Source organism: Mytilus galloprovincialis, chromosome 14, assembly GCF_965363235.1.
Source record: "Mytilus galloprovincialis chromosome 14, xbMytGall1.hap1.1, whole genome shotgun sequence".
NCBI lineage: Eukaryota > Metazoa > Mollusca > Bivalvia > Mytilida > Mytilidae > Mytilus > Mytilus galloprovincialis.
The window spans coordinates 44,783,622-44,804,012 of record NC_134851.1 but is presented as its reverse complement, the minus strand read 5'-3'; the positions used below and the strand labels follow the sequence as shown (position 1 = coordinate 44,804,012).

General features: G+C 31.3%; 1 protein-coding gene across 1 annotated transcript; it reads left to right on the top strand.

The window, feature by feature from the left end:
* Positions 1-1,373: 1,373 nt before the first annotated feature.
* On the top strand, positions 1,374-7,599 carry LOC143058096 (uncharacterized). The gene is made up of 9 exons (XM_076231559.1): positions 1,374-1,379; positions 2,446-2,475; positions 3,211-3,291; positions 4,087-4,151; positions 4,696-4,774; positions 5,296-5,328; positions 5,986-6,069; positions 6,540-6,636; positions 7,140-7,599. Exons 1-9 carry the CDS (start codon positions 1,374-1,376, stop codon positions 7,211-7,213), a joined length of 549 nt encoding a protein of 182 aa, XP_076087674.1. The 3' UTR covers positions 7,214-7,599.
* Positions 7,600-20,391: the final 12,792 nt, after the last annotated feature.

The window sequence follows — 20,391 nt, the reverse complement described above, 5'->3', positions numbered from 1 at the left end:
AGCTCTTGAATTTCCTGTTTATTCCCGGTACATTGGTTGATCACGTCATCCACCACTGTGCTTAAACCTATAAAACTGTTCTCAGTCTGTTCGTTTCTTTCATTTATAGTTTTGACCTCGTTCTCTATTTCTTCTAGCTTGAAGGTAATTCGTTCTATTTGGTCAAATTTCCTCTCAATTTTACCCATTCTTTCCTCCATTTTAGTAAGAGTCTTTAATATTTCTACAAGAACGGTAGGTTCTGCAATTGTAGCTTCTTCATTTGAGCTATCAGAATTCATTATTTTGTTTCCAGTTTAGGAAATAAGAAAAAAAAAAGTTGGCCGTAGTTAGGCTTCCATTTTGTAGAACAATAGCGTTACTAAGTGGAACAATCGAGTTCCACTTTATGACGACGTTATTCGGTGCGTTGTTTTTTCCAACAGTCTAGGCTGAATGAATATTATAAAAATTATGGCTTTGGTGCGGTGTTTGACTGGACAAGTCTTACCTTTTGACTTAGAATGAAATGCTGGTTAAGTTCACATATTTTTTTCATATGATACTCTCCTTCATACATGTAAGACTTGGATCTTTAACGAGAGCAAATTTCCGTACAGCCTCCTCACAACACATCCGGGTATCCACAAACAAACTTATAATTACATTAAACAATAGGGAAAGATGACATTAAATTCGTTCTGGTTTTTTTTATACATCGTTGGTCAAAAAGCTAAAGTATTATACATCGTTCGGCCCGATATAGTTACGGTGTGAGACGAAGACTATTTTGTTAAGGACATTCACGATTATGTATAAATTTTGTTGATGTTTTTCCACTTGAAAAGCAAATATGTTCGTAAATTTCGATTCCATTCCAAAAAGATAATGATTCTTAAATTTCTGTCAATTTTTTAAAGCATCTTTTTTCAAATATCTGAAGTATTCGTGCGTTGTGAGATTTGAAATATGAGAAATATGAGAACATTAACTCCTAAATAGGTAATTAAAGATAACTTTGGATGGACTAAATTATATAATTGCAATTGTTAATGATCTGTTTGAAATATTTAAGGCTGCCGATCCTAATCTAAAATAGTACAATTTTTAGTTCATACATTCATGATTAGAAGGCTATTTTATTTATGAATTTATACTTCAATTAAAATAATTAAGTATTTTATCGTTACTGAATTAATCAAAAGTCATAATTCATTTAAAAGTGATCTTAGCATGCTTATGCAAAATGTAAAAATATACAACAGCTATTCAGTTATTGTGCGACCTTATTATTCCCGTTAATTAATTATAATTATTTTTTGTACATTTCTGTGTCTAAAACTTTGAATGACTCTTGTTTACAACTCATACGAAAACGGTTGTTCACACCTGCAATGCCAGTAAACCGTGACGCCTAGATTTCACTGAATGAGGATCAAAGGATTAGAATTACATAATGCTAATCTTTTAATTACCTTGAGTTAACCTACGCATTCAACATTCTTTAGGTGTCACAAAACAATACATATTTTATTTCTACCGTACAAGCAAGTGAAAATGTTTGATGGAATGAAGCAAAAAGGTCACAATACAAACGTGTATTTTTAATACACTATTGATCATGTCAATTTCATATGTTTGTTTAAAGTATTTGTAGAAAAAAAATCATACAAATGTTCTATTGTATGAATTAATTTTATTATTAAAATTCGTTTTAAAATATCCACACAATCTAATTTTAAAAGTTGCATTGCTATCACTTATTTTTCGTTGGTTAATAGCTACACCAAAAGTCGTCGATGCGCTTTAAATCGCGATATTAGATCGTTAACGAACAAGACTTAAATGAGATATTTTCACTCCCGGCATGCATCAAAGACTTAAACTACGTCACATAAGTCAGGAAGTTTCAAGAAATAAAAATAATAATTCCCAATTTTCTTCTTTATTAGATTTCATATAAAAAAAAACCTTGGTGAATATGTTTTTTATGGTATTATGAACATAATAAGATGAAAAGTGAAAAATCGCGAATTATCCCTTTAAAAACTTTTTTTTCAAATTAAAAGAAATCAGATATTGTATAACTACTTTATATATTGAAAGAAGTGGTATGTCATGTATGTTATTTGTTTTATAAGCATTCCAGTTTTAGAATTAGGTGGATTCAACAAACATCAGACTACAGGAATATTTTTTATTTTCCATTTTTAAAGTATTGTCTGTCGTCAACATGTCCGACATAAACTCAAAAAAGGTTTATCCAATTTAAATATAACTTTGGTAATTTGTTTATATCTATTGATGTAAGCTACCTTTCAATTTTCACGAATTTCTGATTTGACATCGAGAGGTGATTGAACTTTATTCAAAAACTTCTTATCATGTACTCATGGTGCAGCTGTTTATATTAACACAGCATAATTTGAAATTAATACATAGCTATAATATATCTTTCTGTTTTAGGAAAATCAACAGAAGGATGAAGATTTAAAGGTAAGACTCCATTTGAAATAAGCTGTCTTAAAGTAATATGTAACCTCAAATTTAAGAAAAAATATGCATATGTTTTTTATAACAAAATGGAAAGTTTTCATTATTTAATTTGTCCTCATTTAGAAGAAGTTTACTTTTTTTTAAATGCTTCCTTTTAAGAAGAAATTTGCTGACAATATTTTCCATTTGCATAGTGACCTTAGCATAAACCTTCTCAAAATCTGGTGGTTGCAATCCACATGGATCTATCACTGAAATAAACTATTTTCTGATTGTACACGTGAAACATGTGCTCAATATCCATGCTTTTTGTTGATTTTTTAATTATAAGGTGACAATCGGTAAACTTTGGAGTCAATACACAGCATTTAATGAGCTGCCATATTTGTCAAATTATAACAGAAGACCAAGTTATGACCTATACATGCATTGGTTTAAGAATTGGATAAAAAAAAAATTAAAAGGCACTTGTTTCATATGACTTAGATAAGTAAAAAATATTGTCATTAATCCCAAACCCAAAATGTATGGTTAAACACTAAAGAAATATGGCTTAGTTGTTATGTATAATAATCTAAGAGTATATATTCATCGGTTTCTTTAGGTTTATTTTTTTTGTAAAAATTGGCTAATTGATTCTGTTAGATAGAAAATTTCAAAATTTAACTGTAAACTAAAACACTCAAAAAGATACTAGCATTAACAAACACTTAACTTGTAAAAACTTTTTTACAGGCCGAAAACAAAAGACTGAGAGACAAAAATGAACAACTAAAGAAAGAAAATGAAAGACTTAAAAGGCAGAAAAGACATCAGGTACTTTAACATAATACAGATCAATAGATTATAGGAAGATGTGGTATGAGTGCCAATGAGACAATTCTCCATCCAAATAACAATTTATGAAAGTAAACCATTATAGGTCAATGCATGGCCTTCAACACAGAGCCTTGGCTCACACAAAACAGCAAGCTTTATAGTGCCCCAAAATAACTAGTGTAGAACCATTCAAATTGGAAAACCAATGGTCTAATCTATATAAAAAAACAAGAAACAAGAAACACATATATATTACATAAAAAAACGAAAACTACTGTAAATCAGATTTGAATTTTGGTGGTGTCACTTTTACTGTTATGAAACTTTTACACAATATTTCTAACCACAAACTGCGAACAAATTTGGGTAGCGTCACATTTACTGTTCTTCAGTTATGTCCTTTTATAACATTATATGATATGCAAGCAGGGAATCATCTGAATCTCATGTACACATTCCCAAATAATTTTATTTTAAGATATCTAAGGTACACAGTAAGAAGAGAAATACTAATCCACATCACATATGGGATTGCTGGTTGTTGGAAATAATTTAGCCTACTTGATTGGCCTTATCTCTTTGTGAATCCATACTTTTTAAAACTGTGACGGTTACCTCTTCTACATGGCTTTGTATTGATACCTTTATTTTAACTTCTTTGATCTTTTTAAAAGAAAAAAACAGGTTAGATTACCTCTTCAATAAAACTTGCTTTAAAAAATGCTGCTTCCTCAAAAAGCATATTTTTTACGTTTTTATTTTTTCTTTAAACTTTTTCATTTACTTTTGCAGGATGTATTTGAATATGCAGAAGATCTTGAACAAACTGAACCAACAGTCAGAAAGACCTATCAAAGGTATGTTTAAAGTTGATTGAGAGTCCATATAATTTTATTGATTATTTGTCAAAAGGCTTTTTACCACATGTACCAATAGATAATATAAAAGTGTGGGTCACCAGATTTTGTTCACACCCCAAGTTGTGCAAAAATTAGTTTTTGTCCAAATTTGGCATGGAAAATCAAATTTTGTGTGATAAAAAGAAAACTTCACCAAAGAATTTAAAAATAAAACATGAGAAGATAGCTGTCAGAACAGACTTTTATTTTAGAAAATGAAAACTTGTTTTCTTGCTACATAATACAAAAGGTAAATTCATAACACTTTCTATTATGAAAATTCCTTTATCCTGTCTTTGCATCTTTCTACAGGATAAATATGATATATCCTCCCACTTTTTTAATAGGAGGTACATAATGATTGGTAAGCTTGTGTTTATGTTCTTCAGTCATTTTGTCTGATCCTATGTTTCAGAAAAAAACATCATGAGAAATGATAACTGATCTTAATGTAAAGGAATATTTTCAGAAAATTAATCATATAATGTTATTTATTTAATAGGAAAGTTACTGCTGAAGTTGGAGTCCATTTGGAGGAAGCTCATAAGAAAAGAAGAATTCAAAAAGAGAAAGAAGAAAGGGTAAGATTAGATTATGTTAAAACTGGAAAGGATTAGTAAAAATGAGATTATTGGGTATACTTTTACAAGAAAGGGCTTATTTCACCTTATAAATAATTGTTAACATTGGAAAGATAAATGTGAGTTTCAGAGTCCGTTAATCACTAATGCAGATTGCTTTTGATAATTTTTTCAACAAAATGTCATGCTCAGTACTTATCATGCTTATCCTTAGAAATTTGTAATACCTTGCAAGTAAAGTTTCAATATGAAAAAAATCAACTTTTAGCAAAGGACTGTTTTAATAAAGGATTAAGTTGTGATGGCCTAGTTTAGTGTCATCTCTCAATTAACTTGCTCTAGTTTTTTTTATGGTTCATGCTATCTAATTTTAAAAATAAAAGTTAAATCCTACTTGAGGTTCAGATACAGATTGGTATATTTAACTAACATAGTTGAGTCATACATAATGATTGATGAATATGGATATTATTGTGTTTGAGTCATGATGAAATATCAATATATTTTTTTTTTATTTGCAGTATATAGAACTGATTGATGAAATCATCAGAGAGGTTAGTAGTGATACAATGACCCTTATAGATAAACTAGAAATGCATGTATATTCTTTGGCATATTGCTTTTATACATAAATGTATACTGGTGTATATTGTAAAAAAACAAACTATTAACTTACAAGAAATAAACATTTATATAAGTCTGTCCATCTGTCTGTCACTCCATCTTGATCTGCCTATCTGTTATCAACATGCTAGATAAATATTCTTAGACCAATTAACACAAAACATTTGTGAAGTGTTAATATTTAATTACATGAAAGCTCATTTGATTTTGATACAGTTTGCAACTATTTAAATAATCTCCCTTAATTTTTTGGGGTATAAAATTCTGATTTGACATTGTGGAGTTATGGAACTTTAATCTTTGAAAAGGTTGCAGGCATAGCATATCCCCATGTAGCAGCTCTTTAGTATTATAAGGAATCAGGATTAAATGTTAGTTGCCTAAATAGAAGGATTCCATTTGAAAGTTGAAATAATTTTGCTCTGCTCAGAGTTCTAACCTTTTGTTTAATGGAGTTGCCTCTTTGTTTTTATAGTCAAAACTAATATCAAGAAACGGAGGCTGAGTGTTTAATTGCTAGTCCCTCTGTGTATATAAACATGTAGCCATAAAGAATCATAAAGTTATAAAAGATGCTTATATTTTAGGATGAAGCTGAGACAACAGAAGTAACAGAAGCAATTGAGGAAGATAATGAAGTTGTGGAAAATATTCAGGAAGTTACAAATGAGGTAGGCATGAATTATTTAACCACGTTTATTTTACATGCAAAATTATTGGTATTTATTTCAATTTAATTCATTGCAACCAATGTAATAATACTTAATACTTAGTCGGGCTAAGTTCAGAGATAGTGCATTTTAAATGTGTAAAAGCGAAACTATTTCTTTTCTTCATGAACAAATACATGCAATTAATTATAAAAAAGATTGCCAATGAGACAACTATCCACAATAGACCAAAATGACACAAACATTAACAACTATAGGTCAACGCATTGTCTATTATTGTCTATTTCCTTTGCACCATGTTACATGTTTGAAAGCTGTTGTTTCTGGTCAATTAATTACTGGTTCATGTTTTTAAGTCACATAATCATTCTCTTTCTTAAAAAGTATTAGTAATGTATCTAAGATAAAAAAAAACTCATTTGATGATATTTTTTTTTATAAATTACTTACATTGCTTCTTTCTGTTGCAGGTTACATTCAGCAAAGGGGAAAAGATAACAGCATTCTGGGAAGACAAAAACATTTCAGGATGGTACCCTGCAGTAGTATTAAGGGTGAACAAAAACAGTAAGTACACTGAATAGATGTAATATTATGGTCTTGTTGTGGTATTGTCATAATAGAGTCCAGATGCATTTTGACACTCATGCAATACATATGAATTGTTTGGTATATTCTATACATGCTATAAGCTGTGTTGCTTTTGAATAAACTTCTTCAACAATTATCAATTAATTAAAAGGTATTCTTAACTTGTCAGACTAGATACTTTAGAGATACATGATGTCAAAATTCTTTTCATCTGATGTTTAACTGTCTATTTACATATACATACTTTAGTATTGCTGAACTATATATGTCCAAACCATTATTTTTTTTTCGTTATATAATAAAATAACATTTTTTTTTCATAACGCTAATGACTTTTATTCAAGAAATATTTTAAAGAAAAAAATATTGACTAGATTTACTATAATACTTACAGAAGAAATATATATATACTGTATCTTTTGTCTTTAGAGTGTAAAAATATTAGTCACAATAATTCTTCATTACTATTCTTATTTCAGGTTATTATGTCAGATTTTTTGACGGTGTAAAGAGTAGTCTGAAGCCAAAGGATATTAAAAAGACAGCCAACTAGAAGATGTAATTGTGACAAAGACTATGATATAGTGATGCATTAACATTTGTTTTGTTTTGTACATATTGATTATTTATTGTTAATATAAGTTCTTTATTAATTTAAAGTATATGTCTACACAAAACTATATTTTGTTTTATTATATATATTTTTTTTGAGGGGAGGGGGATTTTTTCCTGAAAAAATAGTTAGGTGGGGTATATTTCTTAAACAAAATAGTTTGAGGGGGTTAAAAAATAATTTATGAAAAGTTAAGTTGAGACTTTATGCTAGAGTTTAAGACTGTTGATCATATTTATAGATATTTTCATTGCTTTTAAATGTTGTTAAGAATTGTGTTTAAAAAAGTATTAATAATTCCAGAATAAACATATTAATACATAATATTTTCTGCTTTGTTATTTAAATGTTTAGTTTATACAAGTAGTAGAACATCATATTGCATTAAAATATCCAAAGAGAAAATTATATTCACCTATGAAGAATCATCAACCATAGAATCAATACTAAGAGATCGATCACTAAAACACAAAAAAAATTCCAAGAGATTGATAACTGTAACACAAAAAAAATACTAAATTTCATTGTTTACATGAAATCAATCTTTCCATGGGTTTCTATACATTAAATAATGAACCACTATAATCCCATGGGACCAAAAAAAAATCCCATGGGACCAAAAAATCCCATGGGACCAAAAAAAATCCCATGGGGTTTTACCAAAATCCCATGGGATAATGGTATATCCCATGGGATTTTGACCTGTCCCATGGGATATTGAAAATCCCATGTTTTTCTAAATCAAATTACAAAATATATATAACAATAACAGCAGAAAACCAATGAAATTATTGAATCCCATGTAATTACGCACATTTTGGTTATATACACGACTTTGTAGCACTTATTTGAGGCAGCGGCAGATTTGCAAATGAGTGTTTTGCAAATTAAAAGTGTCCTGTGTTTTATCTCATATATACAAAAATCCCAATCGTGTTGATTAAAAAAGTCTCAAAACTTAAGTTCATATTTTAATGTTTGATGAAGCAGAACTTTTAAAGTGTGCAGTGAATCTTGTGCTCACAACAGTTATTGTCATAATTATGTTTACATAAGACTTATAAAGGAATTAAGAAGGTACCAAGAAATATTTTACAGTTCAATTTAATGATCATGAGTGGAAGGAAATGGTACGGAAGTTTACATAGGACAAAAAGAAATGGATAGACTTAAACGCTTCTTTGCATTATATAGTACAGCTCTTCTATAAAAGCATGCAAAAAAAACTTTGATTGACTTGCTTGCTATGTTTGCTTGGATGTTTTCAAACAATAGGTAGGCGGAGTTTCAATACATACTGGGATTTGATTGGACAAATACAAACTGACAGGAATTGAAGTTAATGTTTATTGTCCAAACAAATTCTAGTATATAGTAAACAGACTACTTACCTGTCGTTTACAAACATCCAAACAATCATAGCAAACAATTTGATCAATGGTTTGCTTTGCATATATTTATAGAAGAGCTGTAAATTCTAAAAAAAAAATTCTTGATGTAGATGGTTAAATCCTCAACAAAATCTCAATAACTTTGTTGGAACGAATAAAGGTTTTAAATAAAATTTTCGTGGACTTTTTAGCTGCCACCCTGACGAGGCATCTTAGCTGTTCGTATGCTGTTGCACCTGACGCACGGAAACTTTCACATTTCCATCTTCTTTTCTGAAATATTTTACCCAGCTCATACTTTACAGGATTGTTATCCTAGTAAAAGGTGTAATCAATGAATTGAGCACAAGTTAAAAATTCCACAATACTATATAATTCATTTTATGTGTCAATTTTTTCGAAAAAAGTCGAAAAGAAGAGAGTTTTTTTAATGTCATGATTATATGTCGCTTTCTAGATCTATGCTTATCATTTATTTCAGATGAGATGGACTCCTCACCCTGTCGACCCTGCTGCCTTTCATAACTTTATCCGTATACATATATTAATAGATAAACAAAAGGCTGCAACTGGTAGTTTTGTTAGTGTTCTCTAGGTTATCTCGTCTTCATTCTCTGACATATTCTAGTCTGCCCTTTTATAAAATAGAGAATTTTTTTTAGTGTTCTATCGAACTTTCGAAAAATAATACCTGATAACCGTTCAGACAAAAAAATTATGTTGAAAAAATCTTACAAATACAGCAAGTGATTCTTAATAGCTATAAGATACATTTTTCTTTTAAAATACAACTTTTAAATCTTACGGGAAACTATTCCAAGCTTAAAACTTTGACTGTAACCTCGCTCTAACTTATCCCCCCCCCCCAAAAAAAAAAAGAAAACCAACCCAAAAACAAACAAACAAACCCGCAATACTATTGTCATTCTTATAGTCAGCACTAAATTGTTCACAAACAAATGTGTTTTAAGCTGTTGAAGGTCGTACGATGACGTATGGTTAACACATACTTCCTTTGGTTTCTTATGGAAATTTGTCCATTGACAACAAACATACCACATCATCTACTTTATATAAGTATTGTATAAATGACAACGTATTTTGGTGATCTTGCAAAATGATCGTAATCCCGAAAATCGTAAACATATTTTCTTTAGACTTATCTTAAAAGGGGGCGAGAAGGATTCCATTAACAGGCCAATAAATAAGATAACAGTTAATTTAAAAAAAAAAAAAAGAAAAGATAGGGGTATTTTTTCTCTCATAATAACAGTAAACAGATTCTCAGCAATGTCAATTTCAAGAAAGCAGACAACAGTTAATTAGTCAATAACAGTACAGCATCAATGATCTTGAATATATGCCACTTTTATCTAAAATATAAAGGCACAGAACCAGGACATAGGAGCACAGAACCAGGACCGTTTTTCTTATCACCAGCACAGCGTCAGGACAATTCCGTTTAACGAACTTGCACGACTTTTGAAATATAATATTGTTGTAATATAATTTGCATGGTACTAATGACGCATCAGAGAAAAATTAAGCAACAAAACAGTCGTTTTATTGCCGTTCTGATACAATGTAAACAAACCCACCAGCACAGAATCATGACCCACCAGCACCTGACAGGACCAAATCATCAGCACATAACGTTCTCTCGCAGGACAACCATACCCACCGTGCTTATTGTTTAGATTGATAAAGACTTTTGCATCCGTCGACATTATCTTCGATTAAAGTAGTATTGATCTGACAACCGCTATGCATGTATACTTTAACGACCTTTAAATGAATGACAAATGACAACATTGTCAATTTTTGAATGACAATTAAACTGTGTTGGAAAGATAACATAAATACACTTTCGTTTTTCGTTTTTTGTTTTTGTGAAATCAAAAATGAAAAATGAAAATACTTTTGTTTTTCGTTTTTTGTTTGTGAAATCAAAAACGAAAAACGAAAACACTTTTGTTTTTCATTTTAATTTTTAAGAAATCAAAAACGAAAAATGAAAACACTTTCGTTTTTCGTTTTGGTTTATAAGAAAGCAAAAACGAAAAATGAAAACACTTTCGTTTTTCATTTTGGTTTTTATGAAATCAAAAACGAAAAATGAAAACACTTTCGTTTTTGGTTTTTGATATTTCAAAACGAAAAACGAATGGACGCAGATATACACGGACCTTTCCGTTTTTCGTTTTTGATTTTACTAATTTTACTAAAGAAGAGTTTTTGATTTAATTTCAATTATATCTTGATTTGTTATGTAAAATGTTTTCCTTTCTTGTTTCACGGTCATTCATAGTAAATATATTGCCAATGTAAACACCGCGGTGTTCTTTCAACATAATGTAGACAAAATAGACCGTATGACTTCTGAATTGAACTACGGTGATAAAGTAATCAAAGACTTTCAAATTACCTTGTTTATATCTTTGATAAAGAATACATTTTTATATTTAAATGTTAAACGAATCACACATTTAAATTGTACAATATAATATTATATAAAGATGGTACAAATAAATAGATTGATGACAACATCACACTAACAAGGGAGGTAACTACCATTAAAACTGACAAAAAAACTAGCCCGGTCGTTAAAGTATACATGCACAACGGTTGTCAGATCAATACTACTTTTAATAATCGAAGAAAATGTCGACGAATGCAAAAATCTTTAACAATTTGAACAATGAGTTTGCGTGAACTTTACTTTGAAGTTTAGAAAGGTTGATCTAAGATTATTAGAATTGGTGGCCAGTATTTTACGAACAATTTTCCTTGATCAATAGATTAAAAAACAAATTTCCGCAATTTCACAATTCAAACTGGGATAAGCGTTCAAGTATTTTGCCATTCGGAGCCTATTCGGTATAAGTTTTGCTTATTTGTGAAGGCTATATGGTGACTTTAACTAGAGCTAGGGCGTTGATGGGGGATTATGGAATTGAGAATAGTGGACAAAAACTATAAATAATGGACCAAGAAATAAATAAAATACCGAGAATATTGGTGTTATAAAATATAAAGAGAAGAGGATAATTGGCAAAAAGTATAAAGAATAGAGAAATATGGCCTAAAATATCAAACAATACAGAAATTGAGAACCCCGAATCCAGACCATCATACTAGTTGCCTTAATGAACGTTAGTTTGTCTCTGGGATATTTTTATTGCTTATCATACGGTTTCTCTTTAATTCTATGTCTATTAATTAAGATGCGAGCTTTCATTATTTGACAACATAGTACATATCAAATTATAAAAAAGACTATTATTTTGCAAACTACCATAGATTTCCGGTAATTGTTCTGCTAAAAACCACATTGGAGTCCTTGTAATTTTTTTCAAGTTGACCTCTGCTACCCATCCTGCCCCATCATTACAGAAAAGTTAATAAACAAATTTCTACGGCAATACTTTTGTCCGCACAATGTGTAAGGGGGGGGGGGATAGCTGATGTCTACTGGAGAAAAAAATCAAGTTTTATCATTCAAACTGATTTAATTTGAAAACGTGTGCATGGACCCCTATTTTTTAAAACGGCAATTTGCTTCATTTTGCAAGGAGATTATGTTACCCGAATTTTATAAATTTGTAAATAGCGCTATTTTTTTAATTTTGATAAACATGCAGCAAAAAATGACGTGTTTTCCTCTATTCATGAACATTTGATAAATATGAGTTATTTCTCGATAACAATTGTTTAATTTTAATGATACTTATAAAATACAGAAATTTACCGATTATTTAATAATAAAAAAAAAACAATAAGTGTTTATCTTTTAAAAAAAGAAATATGTCTTTGTTTCGAAAAGAAAATACGGACACAAATCTGAATTTTGAGCAAATATACAGAATTTCGACCAATATAGGGAACAACCAATTGACTTCAAAAGGGGGGCGGAGGATGGGAATGGAAATATTCCGATCTCCAATTTGATAAAAAAAAAAAATGGTCATACAGATGATAAAAAAAATGTTCTGAATCAAGAGTGTCCCCATACATTATAGTGTTAAATATTGAAAACCAGCATCGAAAAAAAAAGGAATAAAAACGTACGCGCGAAAAAAAATCTGACTCGGATAAAAAAAAATAACTCTCCCCCTTTTTTTAAGTTAAGTGGTTGCTACTTTAAGAAAGCCATTTTTATAATTTGCAGTAGTTTGAATATACAAGAGAAGTCTCGATAACGCATTAGAAAACGTTAGCTGCAACAGCGTGCTTACAGCCGAAAAAAAAAGGATTGAGATATAAGGGATCACTACATTTTCATCTTTTCTGTTCGTTTCAAATGGTATTTCTTCTCCAAGGAGTATTTGGTAAAGGAATAGGGTAGCGTTTTTTTTTATATTTATTTTACGTGTTATTTAATGGATCTGAGATACTAGACAAACATATCATTTACCTCACACTTGTTTTAGTCATGCATTTATTCGTGAATCGTTTTTTGAGTAATGACCAGTGGCGAATATATCTGTGTACGTCAAGTCAATTCGGGAAGACCTTTTCAAATGAATTAGGCAACAATTATTTACTTCATTTTTTGTGGAGGGGGAGGGGGGCGTGAGCTATTGATTTTTTCAGGACAAATTTTGGTGACAAGTCGAAATCAATTTTAGCATTATATATAGTGGCAGATGAGGGTAAAAAACTGGAAACTTTTTTAGTTTCCAAAACAAAATCCATAGCTCACCACCCCCACCCCCCTTGCCTTTATGTTTTATACTCAACTATAATAGCCCCCCCCCCTCCCCCGAAAATCAATTGGTTGCTGCCTTATGGGTTCGGCAATGATGCTGCTTTGAGTCTTGATTAGGGATTAATAAAGTACGTTAATTTTTTTTAACAAAAAAAATCTGTAAAAATTTAGACAACTTATAATTATCAAAAATATCAATTTTACTCAAAAATAGTTTCCTCCTTAAATATATACACGATAAAACTAATGTCCTAAATGCCTAGTTTTGTGTACACTTAACCTACACAAGGCCTACATTGACTATCGACTGTGTGTAGGTAAAACATGATTTAAACTACATGTAAACATTGAGTTTTATCAATGGGAACGCAATTGTGTTTAGTTTACGTGTGAGTTACACTAACACAACACCAAATTTAGGTCAATGTGAACACGGCCTCAGTCTACCTTTTTAAGGAAGAATTGCACAATAATAATAAAAATCATAATATCCATATTGATAATAATGATCTTATGATATTTTTTATGTTAAACAAGTGTCTTCATTTATTTAGTTTGTTCTCATATACATGTAGTCTTTTCGTGTAATTGAACTCCAGTTAAACTTACAATTTGGGTAGAAATTACAAAAACATAGGGGGATTTGGTATGATTGCCAATCAGACAACTATCCAAAACTGTTACAATGACGAGGTATAAGCAACTACATTTATATGTTATCTTACGATCTTTAACAATGAGCAATACGAATGCCGTTTATTCAGCAATAAAAGGTTGGTATTGTACAGTGTGAACAAAGAAAGGATAAAAAGATACAAAGCACAATACCAAATCATGAGTCGGAGTGGGATAAACAAAATACATTAATGTTATCTCAAGACTCTGTATGTATAACTAACATTCAAAAAGTATATTGATACATGTATACCATAGAGCCTTCTCATGTTTTTTTTATTTATTATGTGATTACTTGGTCGTAGTTCCAGAGTTCAAATGACAAAGCTCAAGGCAACTATTACAATTATAGGTCACCGTCAGGCATTCCACAATGAGAAAAGCCCATATCGTATCCGCCTTTTCAGAATCTAAAAGACTATGGGTAATCTCATTGTTCGTACACCAAAATGAAAATAACGTCAGATCATTGGTTGAATTTCCATTGTTTTAGAACGTTCTTAACCAATCACAACGCTTTGTTGTACGCTTTTGAAAATATTACCCAGAATGCATTAGATTCTGAAACTGCGAAATTCGATAAAATGTCTCCAGCATGCTTGTTTTTTGTTTATGAGGGTGATGATTATTGTCAACATGAAAGAGAAAACCTTCACAAAGTAATAAGAAGCTGTTACACAACTACATGTATCTGTTTTCATTTTCATATATAAATATAAAAATAGAATAGTGGAGTAAACATAATTATATGTAGATAGCTACAAAAAACAGTAGGATGCAAAAAAGACAATTCGCAGTCATCATAGTAATATCACGATTTTTTTTACAATCTTTTTGTGGAAGATTTTTCCTATATCTTTATTTGGCGATTTGCCTTGCCTTTCTCTTATGTTTTGATATTCTGACATAACGTGAAGGTTGCATGCAGATTTTACTTTTTAAGTCGTGTAAAATTCAGTGGCGGATTCAGAGGGGGTTTTCAGGGGGCCTGCCTCCCCCTTTTGAGAAAAAATTTGGTTGATTATATAAGGAATCACTGAAGCATGAATAAATCGTGCCCCCTCTTAGGCATTCAGTGGGCCCCCTCTTGTGAAAATTTCTGGATCCGCCACTGAAATTATATTCTTTACTCTAGAATAATAAAAAGGTGTAACATTTACCAAATTTAAAATTATATAACTGTCTAAAGGAGATTACTGCATTGTTTCACACGATGCATTGAAAGCATCTGTATATATCTTTACTATAGGGATTATACAAATACACGATCTTCAATTCCTCTTCAATGAAGATTAATAAAAAAAATGATAACATAGCTCTTCATTGTGAAGATTAAAAATTCTTACCTGCCAAGCGATTAATGCATTATTTCATTTGCCTAAACTAATAGCCATTACAGGTCGAAAACCTAGCTGAATCGTTGGGGAATTGCATAAAACCAGTTGGTATTATTTAAAGAACGACACATTTAAAAGGAAATCAATTCTTATAACAATGACATTTTAGTATCATTTAAACACCATTGATTGTTTTCAATTTAAATAACGACGATGAAAGAATTCACTTGTTTTTAGTATATTAATCAAACAATTGCCACTTAAACAACAATTGGACAAGCTTACATGAATTAAATATGGAAAAGAGATACGTAGTTGAATTATGGTTTAAAACGGTTTGGGCACATCTGCATCTTCTCCCACAATGCAAGGGATGGGTTATAAATAGAGTCTACATCCATTCATTTTTTGTTATCGTTCATACAGGTATAAGAACAATATACAGACATTGTTGACAGATTGTAACCGATGAAATGATATCGACCATAAAATCGACTTCATTAAAGTAAATAAAACTTCAGTGTTTTTTAAATGTATGTTCTAATAATGACGTCTTAACTTCGATTTCCGATTCTTCTTTTGGAATAAGTGGTTTGTTTTAGTCAACCTGTTTCTTTAAATTATTTATACCGGAAGGGAGCAACTATTTTTTATATTGAAGTCGTCATATTGGACCGAATTTTCGTTAACATTTATTTCAAAATTTATACATGTTTGACTTGATCTCTTATTTTGTTTATATATTGAACCATGATGTTACAATAAAAGCAGTCGATACCATGGCTGATGATTAAAACGACCAAAAGGATAAACAAAAATAACAAAAAACCATAAAGAAGCATTACTAAATACTGAGCAACTCCCTACAAAACCGGGTTGGACTCGGGTGTTTCGTAATTACAGTGCAACAGCACTATCTCAGCGTATTCTTTTTTACAAGATAAACCTACAGTGGAGATCAGTTCTAACTTCTCATAAATTCTGTCAGAATCTGTCAGGAGAACTGTTCTAGAACAGTATGTAGAACTGTCATCAAACTACATCTGTCCTCTAACATGGAATGTTGACTATTGTTTATATACTACAAGTGTTAAGACCCAGAGAGGGCAATTTGTTTAAAATATGAAATAAATATATAAAAGAAAACATGTAATTTTTGACATTGCAGATGGCTAAATATTATAAACATTTTGTACAATTATAAAGCTATCCTCGTTAGCATGTTTAAATAACTGTTATCAAAGTAATAAACAATTTGATTGGCTGAGAAAAATTATAGGCTTTTTATCCAAAATTTAGAGCAGCAGATTATTTTCTATGGAATTATTGTAATTAAACGTGATAACAAAAGAAAACAGAAGTTACTCGGACACGAAATGATTTGGTTTATTGGAATACAAAGCTGATCCGATGTATTTTAGATTTTCAAGGCTAAACTTATGATTGAACGTAATGACAATGGTATTTAGGTCTAAGTATTATTTATATCTAACAATCCTAATCTTTCAACGACTCTTCGTAGACAAAAAGAAGACTACTGGATTAGACAATTGGGAACTGCAACACCGTATGGCTGCAATGACAAAATTGATGGTATAGGTAATCTATCTAGTCCTTCGTGTAACTCGGTGAATGTGATGAATATTTTCAACTCGACTCCTCGACGTAGAGGCAGTTATGGTCATCGTCATTATACATCACCTTCTCTGCATGATGTCTCTATTAATGACCTGCTGTCATTCATACAAAAGCCGTTAGGTATTCATCACATTCGCACGAAACTTTATTCATTACCCCTTTCAAAACTTCATTCTCTGTTCAATTTATGTTTGAAATCCACTGTTACAAACCCTCATTCAAACCAATACAAACTTCAAGCTATAATTTCGGATATTACAAGTCACAGACTTTTCAAGCCAGTTCGCATTGGAAAAGATGATCTTTTCTAAATCTTTTCTTTGCCAACAAAGGTCTCGATGGCGTCAACCTAGGCAATATCCTTCATCATAAATTAGTTCAATCGAAAATACCTCCTTATGTCAAAGACCAGTCTGTACCAATAATTTCTTATACCTATACCAAACCTATTGCAACAAAAATTTTCAATTAAAAACGCGTTTTACAGAATCTCGATATTGACGACTTCAAGTCTAAACCTCCTGATTGCACTTGTGCTAGTTCCCAATGCATATATAATCCTGCTGGCCATGTTATTCCCGGTGACCTTAACTTGCATTGTTAATGACACTTCTCTACGAAATGTGTTATCGAAAGGTCCGAAATATCGTGAGGCTAAATCCATCAATTGGAAATACAACTTTAAAATGTTGATGGACTCAGTCGAGGATTATGCCAGGCAATGGGCTAAACGTGAAAAGGAAGATGTAGACACTCTATCCGAATGGATTAAGGTAGTGAGGTCGTTAATACAAATCAGCATCAAGAAACTGAATGGGTCCATCAATGCCCATGCTACGTCAATCTTTAAAGACCCAAATGTTGCTAAACACTTATCCGACCTCCATGATAAATATGTTGTTGTCCCCGCAGACAAAGCCCCAAATAACATCGTTTTTGTCTGTAAAAGTCACTACATTAATTGCTTGATAAACGAATTAGGTATAGACAATGCAATTCATTTGGAAACTCAACATATACTCTCACGACACTTACCAAAGAGGAAATCCTGGATAATCATAGGTCTGTTCTTTGTTCTTTTGGTATTTCAACCAAAGATAAAGAACTGGATCTTCCATTACTGTATTGGATACCTAAACTACATAAGTGTCCTTACAAACAACGGTATATTGCTGGGTCTTCCAAGTGCTCCACGAATCCTCTTTCTAAATTATTAACATCTATTTTATCAGCAATCAAAGACGGGCTTCAAAGTTATTGTGAAACTGCCTATTCTAGAGGTCGTGTGAATCAGATGTGGATACTTAAAAATTCCAAAGATCTTTACGAGTACATACAATCTAACTCTCTTTCATCTTGTAACAGTATTAAAACATTTGACGTTTCTACTCTTTACACAAGTATTCCACATTCCAAACTAAAAGACAAATTGAAAGAGTTGGTATTACTTTGCTTCATAAAAAAGAATGGCCAACGTAGATACAAGTATCTTGTCTTAGGAAGGGAAAAATCATACTTTGTAAAGAATCACTCTGATTCAAACAAAAAATTCTCTGAAACCGATATTATCAAGATGCTTGATTTCTTGATTGACAACATATTTGTAACGTTCGGAGGACGTGTTTTTCAACAGACTGTCGGCATCCCAATGGGAACAAACTGTGCCCCTCTACTTGCCGACTTGTTTTTTTATTATTATGATGCTGACTTCATGCAGGAACTTCTTAGAAAGAAAGATAAGAAGTTAGCAATATCCTTTAACTCTACTTTCCGCTATATAGATGACGTTCTTTCACTAAACAATTCAAAATTTGGTGACTATGTGGAACGCATATATCCCATCGAATTGGAGATGAAGGATACTACAGATACAGTTAAGTCGGCTTCATATCTTGACTTACATCTAGAAATTGACAATGAGGGTCGGTTGAAAACAAAACTTTACGACAAAAGAGATAATTTCAGCTTTCCAATTGTGAACTTTCCATTTCTAAGTAGCAACATTCCAGCAGCACCTGCATACGGGGTATATATCTCTCAATTGATACGATATTCCCGTGCTTGCATTTCCTATCATGATTTTCTTGATAGAGGGTTACTGCTCACAAGGAAGCTATTAAACCAAGAGTTCCAAATGGTGAAGTTGAAATCATCCCTTCGTAAATTTTACGGACGCCATCACGAGTTGGTTGACCGTTATGGAATAACCGTTTCACAAATGATATCGGATATGTTCCTTACGTCGTAACTACAATCCCCTTCCCTTTCATGAATGTGACCTACCGAATTAGACTATTTACCGGATTTGTAATCACATAAGCAACACGACGGGTGCCACATGTGGAGCAGGATCTGCTTACCCTTCCGAGGCACCTGAGATCACCCCTAGTTTTTGGTGGGGTTCGTGTTGTTTATTCTTTAGTTTTCTATGTTGTGTCATGTGTACTATAGTTTTTCTGTTTGTCTTTTTCATTTTTAGCCATGGCGTTGTCAGTTTGTTTTAGATTTATGAGTTTGACTGTCCCTTTGGTATCTTTCGTCCCTCTTTTATATCCTATCTTCTTCTAAAGAGATATTTGAAGTTGCCTCTGTATAATCTAAAAGACGACGAGTAATCTTATTGTTCGTACACCAAAATGAAAATAACGTTACATCATTGGTTAAATTTCCATTGTTAAGTTTATATGGTGACGAAGTCCCAAATAAAAGTAGAAAATAAAAAAAAAAAAATAAAAATAGGGAAAATTTTCACGAAATTTTCATTTTACTAATGAACTCAAAATCGTTCAATTTTTTTTTTATTTCCCGCATCTGCGCAGGAATCTACAATGTACTTCCCTTTTCCGGTCTCGTTTACATGAAACTTTGAGTAAAACATATATTTATCAGTCTAGTATAAAATAGGAAGGAACGCAATATCAATTTCATTTTTAATAATTCCTTGATATGAAAAAATGTTACCTAATGATAGTGTTTCTTTGTTTACATTGCATATGACGTCATAACTTAAATAGCGTCCCAACTAAAATCCCTAACAACAGAACAAAATCGGAAACGTTACGGTATTTCCGTTTCTCTTTTTTTAACAAATATTTAAGTTACAAAAAAATAATTCATACAGACTTCGTCCCCATTACAGGTAATGCCTGCCTCATATTATTAAACCAAGCATAATATTTTAGATTATTACCCAGATTTGCTTGTTTCTGAAACAGCGAATAGGATCGCACGGACATCCAAAAGGAGCGACCCCTTAAGTCTCCTGCTAGACATGTATATTCTCGTGTAAAAGCAAAAAATTCCTATCTGCTTATTATGTTAAAAGGTGGTCATATTTTGGATAGTATTTGCCTCGAATGACGGCACTAC

Coding starts and splice junctions, on each gene's coding strand:
- LOC143058096 (XM_076231559.1), top strand. Junction 2,476..3,210: donor AGAAGGATGAAGATTTAAAG/GTAAGACTCCAT, acceptor ACTTTTTTACAG/GCCGAAAACAAAAGACTGAG. Junction 4,775..5,295: donor AAAAAGAGAAAGAAGAAAGG/GTAAGATTAGAT, acceptor TTTTATTTGCAG/TATATAGAACTGATTGATGA.